Source organism: Portunus trituberculatus, chromosome 36 (assembly GCF_017591435.1).
Source record: "Portunus trituberculatus isolate SZX2019 chromosome 36, ASM1759143v1, whole genome shotgun sequence".
NCBI classification, from domain to species: Eukaryota; Metazoa; Arthropoda; class Malacostraca; order Decapoda; family Portunidae; genus Portunus; species Portunus trituberculatus.
The window spans coordinates 12,124,740-12,133,445 of NC_059290.1; the positions used below are offsets into that span (position 1 = coordinate 12,124,740).

General features: G+C 38.6%; 1 protein-coding gene across 1 annotated transcript in view; it reads right to left on the reverse strand.

Annotated features, from left to right (window-relative positions):
• LOC123513731 (fat-like cadherin-related tumor suppressor homolog) overlaps window positions 1-8,706 on the reverse strand; it is a 102,575-nt gene that overhangs the window by 44,647 nt on the left and 49,222 nt on the right. The window contains 3 exon segments of the mRNA XM_045271122.1: window positions 1,571-1,759; window positions 4,496-4,752; window positions 6,987-7,188. Of these exon segments, the coding sequence (XP_045127057.1) occupies window positions 1,571-1,759; window positions 4,496-4,752; window positions 6,987-7,188 (648 nt within the window).

The window sequence follows — 8,706 nt, forward strand, 5'->3', positions numbered from 1 at the left end:
TGACGTGAGCTTACAAGAATGACAGCTTATAAAAATACAAAAAGTCTGTGTTTGATTGACCCCTTCAGTACCATGACGCATTTGTATATTCATTCTACTTGCTATTTAGCGATTCTGTACAGCTTGAGAAACTTATGAGGGAATTAAAATAGTGAAGACTCTGGCCATTAATCTTTTGATCTTCATAGACTGTTCCTAATGTCAATAAAAGAGTCTAATCATACACGAATTTCAAGGTAAAAAATGTCTCAGTATTGAAGGGGTTAAGCCTGCAAAGGGTTAAAACAGCTCCATTATACTCCATTATGTTTACACTTATAAAATGATAATGACAACAATAACAATAAAAACCAACGACACTGCTATTGAATGAAGATGGAAAACAGTTAAAATTAAGTGCATAACAACCTGTAGAAAGAAATAACTTGTCTTTAAAAATAATAACAATAAAAAATGACAACATTACTACTGAATAAAGATAGAAAACTTAAAATCATGCGCACAGCAACCTGAAGAATGAAATAACCTGTCTTTAAATGCCACGCAGAACCAAAACAAACCCTCTCAGAGATATAAAATGCTTCCAAGTTGTTGATAAAGTGTAAACAAATCCTCTCAGAGCTATAATACACTTCCAAGTTGTTGATAAAGTGTAAACAAACCCTCTCAGAGCTACAAAATGCTTCCAAGTTGTTGATAAAGTGTTGGTGATTTATAAGGACCGACCACACTAGAACGTTAAATTTGCTTGAAAATTCCCCAAAAATGTGCTATAGCTCCTTAAACATCCAAAAAGGTAAAATAACTTGATAACTTATTTTCTATGCAAGAGGGATGTTTATCAAGGGCAATAAAATGAAATATAAGGTCCATTTTAACTGTAAAGATAAGAGAGGAGTTAGCCAGAAAACAGGAAAAAATGTCCTGAAACCTCTAACTACTGAAATAATTGATAAAGCGTTGGTGATTTATAACGACCGATCACCGTAAAACATTAAATTCGCTTGAAAATTCCCCAAAAATTGTGCTATAGGCCTTTAAACATCCAAAAAGGTAAAATAACTTGATATAGGTAACTCTCGATTAACACGACAGATGCGTTCCAAGAGGCATCGCGTATTTCAAAATTGGCGTAAAACAAACTTGTAATTATCATAAGAAACAATAGATAATAGGGGGATGCGGGATGTGGTCCAAATTGTGTAGAAGCAAACCGATAGCGCAAATTTAATTCATTATAATATTTTTTTGGTCGCGTATTAACAAAAACGCGTAAATCAAGAGCTACCTGTAACTTATTCTTCTTGTATTCATGAGACTTCAAAATTGATAGTAAAAAATAATAAATTACAATAAATAAGATTCCTAAAAGCACAGGAATAAAAAAAAAACTTCATTAAATGCCAAAAAATAGAAAAAAAAAGAAAAAGCTTATATATACAAGAAAAACACCCAACAGACTAGACATACAGACAGACAGACAGACAGGCAGGCAGGCAGACAGACAGACAGGCAGACAGAGAGACATATCCTAAGCCCTGCCTAGCCAGCGGGCCACAAGACACCTTACCCTACAGATAGGCACATAATCCTGCTCTTGCTCTAGAAAACGCTGATCCTCCAACACATCCTCAGCCTGCAGCCTTACTCTCTTAGGCTCCTCAGCACCCCAACCTGAGCCTTCTTCCTGCGCCTCCTCCTCCTCCTCCTCCTGGGGCTTGTAGGGGAGGAGGTGCTCAGCGACAAGAGAGGAGGTGTTCTAGACAGCCGTGGGATTAGCGATTAGTTGGTTAGGTCATGGAGCAAGCAAAAAGCAAGGTTGGTGGTCACAGTTAACAGTACAGGGTCCCTTCTGGCTTGTATGCATGAGTCAGTGTGTTTGTTTTGGGTTGGTAAGTGTGACTCTTGTGTTGGTGGGGCTTGAGTGTGGTTTGGGTGAGTGTAGCCTGGTATGAGAGATGTGTTGGAAGACTAAAGGTGATATGGTGTGGTTTGGTGTAAGGAATGTGAGGAATACCACTAAAAAATTGAGTTTGTGCAAGTTTGGGTGTGGTTTGAGTGGGGAGTCTAGCCTGGTATGTAAGAGGTGTGGAAAGTGAAGCTAAGAAAATTTGAGTTTGTGAAGGTTTAGCTGGTGTGGTTTGGTTTGAGAGATGTGCCAACAAACCATAAAAATTGAGTTTGTGGATGTAACCCCTTACAGTACTGGGATGCATTTTTACCATGGGTTTCAAGTATGATTAGATAATTCTATTGACATTAGGAAGGGTCTATGGGGGTCAGATTAATGGCCACAGTCTTCACTATTTCAATCCCCACATAAGTTTGTGAATCTGTATAGAATCACCAAATAGTAAGCAGAGTGAATATGAAAACATGGATTAAACCATTTTATTGATATCAGGAAGAGTCTATGGAGGTCAGAGGATTAATGGCCAGTCTTCACTATTTTAATCCCACATATGAGTTTCTGAAGCTGTATAAATAAGAATAGTAACCAGAATGAATATGAAAATGTGGATTAGACCATTTTATTAACATTAGCAAGGGTTTATGGAGGTCAGAGGATTAATGGCCACAGTCTTCACTATTCTAACCCCACACATGAGTTTGTGAAGCTGTATAGAATCACCAAATAGTCACCAGAGTGAATATGGAGACATGTCCTGGTACTGAAGGGGTTAAAGAACAAATGTGTGGATGGAGGATGACAGGTGGAAAAAATGTAGGTCTATGTGACACAGGGAGTGCCACAGGTAGGCCTAAAGGCTTCCTCAGCTCACCCTTGTGTTGTTGTGTTGTTCAGTACCAGATTACAGTGTCATTAATACAACACAAGTGACAACACTGTGTTCTTGTTGCTTTGGACTTTTGAGTGTATTTTGATGTTGTATTTTGTCATGCATACAAACAAGAGGATACAAAAATACAACAGGGAAAAAATTCTATGTTAATCCCCACACATGTACAAACAAACACACACATACACACACTCCAAAACATTAGTATATCACAAAAAATAAAATATAAAATAAAATAAAAGAAAAGAAAAGAAAAGAAATATATAAATAAATAAATAAAAATGTAAAAAAATAAATAATTAATAAATATCCCACAAAAAAGTGACATTATTCAATTCAAAATCAGAAAAATCTAAAAAAAGTTGGCAAAAAATGTTTCATATTAATTTTATGAGTTTCCAAAATTTTCAGAGATTTTAAAAGTTTCCAAAAAGTTTCATATAGATTTCTTAAAGTTTCTAAAAATTTCACAGAGGTTTTAAAAGTTTCCAAAAAATTTCACAGAGGTTTTAAGTTTCCAAAAAGTTTCATATAGATTTCTTAAAAGTTTCTAAAAAGTTTCATAGAGGTTTTAAAAGTTTCCAAAAAGTTTCATAGAGGTTTTAAAAGTTTCCAAAAAGTTTCATAGAGGTTTTAAAAGTTTCCAAAAAGTTTCATAGAGGTTTTAAAAGTTTCCAAAAAGTTTCATAGAGGTTTTAAAAGGCTCCAATAATTTCACTAGTTATTTTAGTTTCTATGTGCAAGAGAAATATTATTGACATGACACAGGAGGCAAGAAATGTTTAAGTCAGGTTTAATAACTTGAAAAAAAAAATAAATAAATAAAAAATAAAAAAAAAAATAAATAGAAAAATAAAAAAATAGAAAAAATAATAATAAATAAATAAATATCTATATAAATAAGATAAGTAAAATAAAATAAATAAATAGATGAATAAGATAAATACATGAAAAATAATGAAAAAAATCTTGATCGTGCTCTTCCATAAGCATTAAATTTTTTTGAGTGACAATTACATGTTTAAAAAAAAGTCGTTGATAATTAAACGTAAAAAAACTTAACTGATAAAAAAAAACAAGTAAATAAACAAAACAATATTTGAGACAATCAATAAAAAAAAAAAAAAAAAATTCTATAATTGTCAAAAAAATATTAATGTCAAAATTTACAAAACCTTTTATTTTATTCTATCTATTATTATTTTTTTTCATTCTCATTTCTAATACATTCTCTGACCCTTCACCATTATAAGTGCAAAAAAGTGCTATGGTGGTAGTAGTAGTAGTAGTAGTAGTAGTAGTAGTAGTAGTAGTAGTAGTAGTAGTAGTAGTAGTAGTAGTGATGGTGGTAGTGGTGGTAGTATGTGCATGTTAATTTGGGTGTTAGTATTAATAATCCCACAAGTGCAAGTAGTAGTAGTAGTAGTAGTAGTAGTAGTAGTAGTAGTAGTAGTAGTTTCAACACAGTAGTACCTATTCCCCCATCGAATAAATACACACAAACACATACACAAGAACCTCAAACACCCACAAACAAACAAACACACACAAAACCCACAAAACACCCACAAAACACCCACAAAACCCACAAAAAACCCACAAAAACAAACACACGCTACCTAAACTCCCAAACACACACACACACACACACACACACACATACACACACAGACTGGCTACCTTTCACTCCTTACCTGTCCAATTGGCATGTCCTCCACGTACTCCCCCTCCGCAGGACTCTCCCTATGAGGCACAACGGGCACGAAGAACTTGTACAGCCTCTCTAGGAACTTCGGGGCGTGATCGTTCTCATCCTGGACCTTCACGATGATATACGTAGTGGAGGACAAGGTGGTTGGGTCTCCTTGCTCTCCGTCCGCCACCGTCACCTCCAGCATGTGTTCCGCCTGCTTCTCTCGGTCCAGACGCCTTGTGGTGGTTCTAATCTCGCCTGTGGAGGGTTTTAGAAAGGGTTTAGGGTTCTGATTTCGCTTGTGGAGGGTTTAGGAAGGGTTTAAAGGAAAAATATACTATAAATTACTGTTCCGCCTGCTTCTCTCGGTCCAGACACCTTGTGGTGGTTCTAATCTCGCCTGTGGAGGGTTTTAGAAAGGGTTTAGGGTTCTGATTTAATTTCTGGAGGGTTTAGGGTTCTGATTTCGCTTGTGGAGGGTTTAGGAAGGGTTTAAAGGAAAAATATACTATAAATTACTGTTCCGCCTGTTTCTCTCGGTCCAGACGCCTTGTGGTGGTTCTAATCTCGCCTGTGGAGGGGTTTTAGAAAGGGTTTAGGGTTCTGATTTAATTTATGGACGGTTTAGAGTTCTGATTTCGCTTGTGGAGGGTTTAGGAAGGGTTTAAAGGAAATGGTATATATTAGTATGTTCCGTTTGTTTATCTATGTCCAGACGCCTTGTGGTGGTTCTAATCTCGCCTGTGGAGGGTTTTAGAAAGGGTTTAGGGTTCTGATTTCATTTCTGGAGGGTTTAGGAAGGGTTTATTGTTCTAATGTCGCTTGTGGAGGGTTTAGGAAGGGTTTAAATGAAAATATACTATAAATTACTGTTCCGCCTGTTTCTCTCGGTCCAGACGCCTTGTGGTGGTTCTAATCTCGCCTGTGGAGGGTTTTAGAAAGGGTTTAGGGTTCTGATTTCATTTCTGGAGGGTTTAGGAAGGGTTTATTGTTCTAATGTCGCTTGTGGAGGGTTTAGGAAGGGTTTAAATGAAAAATATACTATAAATTACTGTTCCGCCTGTTTCTCTCGGTCCAGACGCCTTGTGGTGGTTCTAATCTCGCCTGTGGAGGGTTTTAGAAAGGGTTTAGGGTTCTGACTTCACTTTTTGATGGTTTAGGAAGGGTTTATTGTTCTAATGTCGCTTGTGGAGGGTTTAGGAAGGGTTTAAAGGAAAAATATACTATAAATTAGTTCCGCCTGTTTCTCTCGGTCCAGACGCCTTGTGGTGGTTCTAATCTCGCCTGTGGAGGGTTTTTAGAAAGGGTTTAGGGTTCTGATTTCATTTCTGGAGGGTTTAGGAAGGGTTTAAATGAGAAAATACACCTTACGACTCTAAACTCGGGTTTTTGTGGAAGAAAATGCAAGGAAAACCACTTAAAGTCACATATATTATAATTTACGATGTTCTGCTTGTTTATCTCTGTCCTGACGCCTTCTGGGGGTTCTAATTTCACTTATGGAGGATTTAGGAAGGGTTTAGGGTTCTGATTTCGCTTGTGGAGGGTTTAGGAAGGGTTTAAATGAAAAATATGCTATAATTTACTGTTCCGCTTGTTTATCTCTGTCCAGACGCTTTGTGGTGGTTCTAATCTCGTCTGTGGAGGGTTTAGAAAGGGTTTAGGGTTCTGATTTCGCTTGTGGAGGTTTAGGAAGAGTTTATTGTTCTAATCCGCTTGCTTCTCCCTGTCCAGAAGCCTAGTTGGGGTTTTAATCTCGCCTGTGGAGGGTTCAGAAAGGTTTATGTGGATGAATATGTAGGGAAAGTCCACAGACATTTGAAAAGACAGAGAATTTGAGCTCACACATGTTAAAGTAGAGAAAAAACTAATGGAAATGTAAAGAAATGAATAAAAAAGCGAGAAAAAGAAGTCTGCTACTCTCTCTCTCTCTCTCTCTCTCTCTCTCTCTCTCTCTCAGTACTAATTACTTTCCAATGTGTGGGTCACCGAATCAAAATAAATGATCTGGGAGAATGATTATGAAAATGTCACCGCCAGAGAGAGAGAGAGAGAGAGAGAGAGAGAGAGAGAGAGAGAGAGAGAGAGAGAGAGAGAGAGAGAGAGAGAGAGAGAGAGAGAGAGAAGAAGAAGAAGAAGAAGAAGAAGAAGAAGAAGAAGAAGAAGAAGAAGAGAGAGAGAGAGAGAGAGAGAGAGAGAGAGAGAGAGAGAGAGAGAGAGAGAGAGAGAGAGAGAGAGAGAGAGAGAGAGAGAGAGAGAAGAAGAAGAAGAAGAAGAAGAAGAAGAAGAAGAAGAAGAAGAAGAAGAAGAAGAAGAAGAAGAAGAAGAAGAAGAAGAAGAAGAAGAAGAAGAAGAAGAAGAAGAAGAAGAAGAAGAAGAAGATGACGAAGAAGAAAAAAAGAAGAAAGAAGAAGAGAAACAAAAGAAGAAGAACAACAAGAACAACAAGAACAACAACAACAAAACAACAACACCACCACCAAAGCACTCACCCGTCTTGTCATCGATGGAGAAGAGTGACTGAGGGTTCCCGGCGGTGATGGCGTAGGTGATGTTGGCGCCAGGGTCAGGATCCGAGGCGTTCACTGTCACCACCATCGTGCCTGGCTCAGCGTTCTCCGCCACGATGGGCCAGTACACGGGCCACGAGCTCAGCGGTACGTGGTCATTCACATCGACTATCTCCACGTAGACCTGTGTGCGAATGGAGAGTGTTAGAAGGAGGAGGAGGAGGAGGAGGAGGAAGAGAAGAGGCCACGAGTTTAACGGTATATGGTCATTCACATTAACTATCTCCACGTAGACCTGTGTGTGAATGGAGAGTGTTAGAAGGAGGAGGAGGAGGAGGAGGAGGAGGAGGAGGAGGAGGAGGAGGAGGAGGAGGAGGAGGAGGAAGAGAAGAGGAAGAGGAGGAGGAGGAGATATATTTTCAAAGAAGAAATATAATAAAATAAAAAGGGAAGAAATTAGGAGTGTGTGTGTGTTTCACTGTTTGATGTGGTGCAGTCTCTGACGAGACAGCCAGACGTTACCCTACGGAACGAGCTCAGAGCTCATTATTTCCGATCTTGGGATAGGCCTGAGACCAGGCACACACCACACACCGGGACAACAAGGTCACAACTCCTCGATTTACATCCCGTACCTACTCACTGCTAGGTGAACACTGAACAGTGAACAGTGAACAGTGAACAGTGAACAGGGGCTACACGTGAAAGGAGACACACCCAAATATCTCCACCCGGCCGGGGAATCGAGCCCCGGTCCTCTGGCTTGTGAAGCCAGCGCTCTAACGTGTGTGTGTGTGTGTGTGTGTGTGTTAAAAGTTGATTTGTTACCCCGTTAAAATCAATTACGTTAGGTTATGTGCGTAGTTCCTTGGGGTTATGAATGAGAGAGAGAGAGAGAGAGAGAGAGAGAGAGAGAGAGAGAGAGAGAGAGAGAGAGAGAGAGAGAGAGTTTCAAAGATGGATTTGTTACCTTGCTGGAAATAATTTTGTTGAAAGAAAAAAAAAAAAGATAAAACAAATCCATCAGGAAGATTAAGCCATTATATTTATTGACACAGATTCATTATTCCATTAAAAAGATCATTATTTGCTGAGTTAATGAAGGAAAACACTTGCATTATATTTGTAGAAAGGAGATGACTTGTTATAGAGGTGAAAACAGCTATAACATTCATTCTGCTTCCTATATTTGTCTGCTTCCCTATTCATTCTGCTTACTATACTTGTCCGCTTCCCTATTCATTCTGCTTGCTATTTCTATCTGCTTGCTATTTCTATCTGCTTCACTATTCATTCTGCTTGCTATATCTACTCTGGCCATTAACTCCTTCAGTACCGAGACGCATTTTTTTACCTTGAGTTTTGGGTACCATTTGACGATTTTATTGGCATTAGAAAGGGTCTATGGAGGTCAGAAGGTTAATGGCCACAGACTTCACTATTTTAATCCCCCCATATAAGTTTCTGAAGCTGTGTAAAATCACCAAATAGTCACCACAATGAATAAGAAAATGCGTTATGGGTTTAATCTGACTCACCTCCTTTCCTCACTCTCTCTCTCTCTCACTCTTCCTCTTGCTGATAAGGGCATACTCATGAGCCCCTCCTACAGGTGAGAGCTCCATCCTTCACTCTCACTCTCACTCTCTCTCTCTCTCTTCCTCCCGCTAATAAGGGCATACTGACCCTCCATAGACCTTTC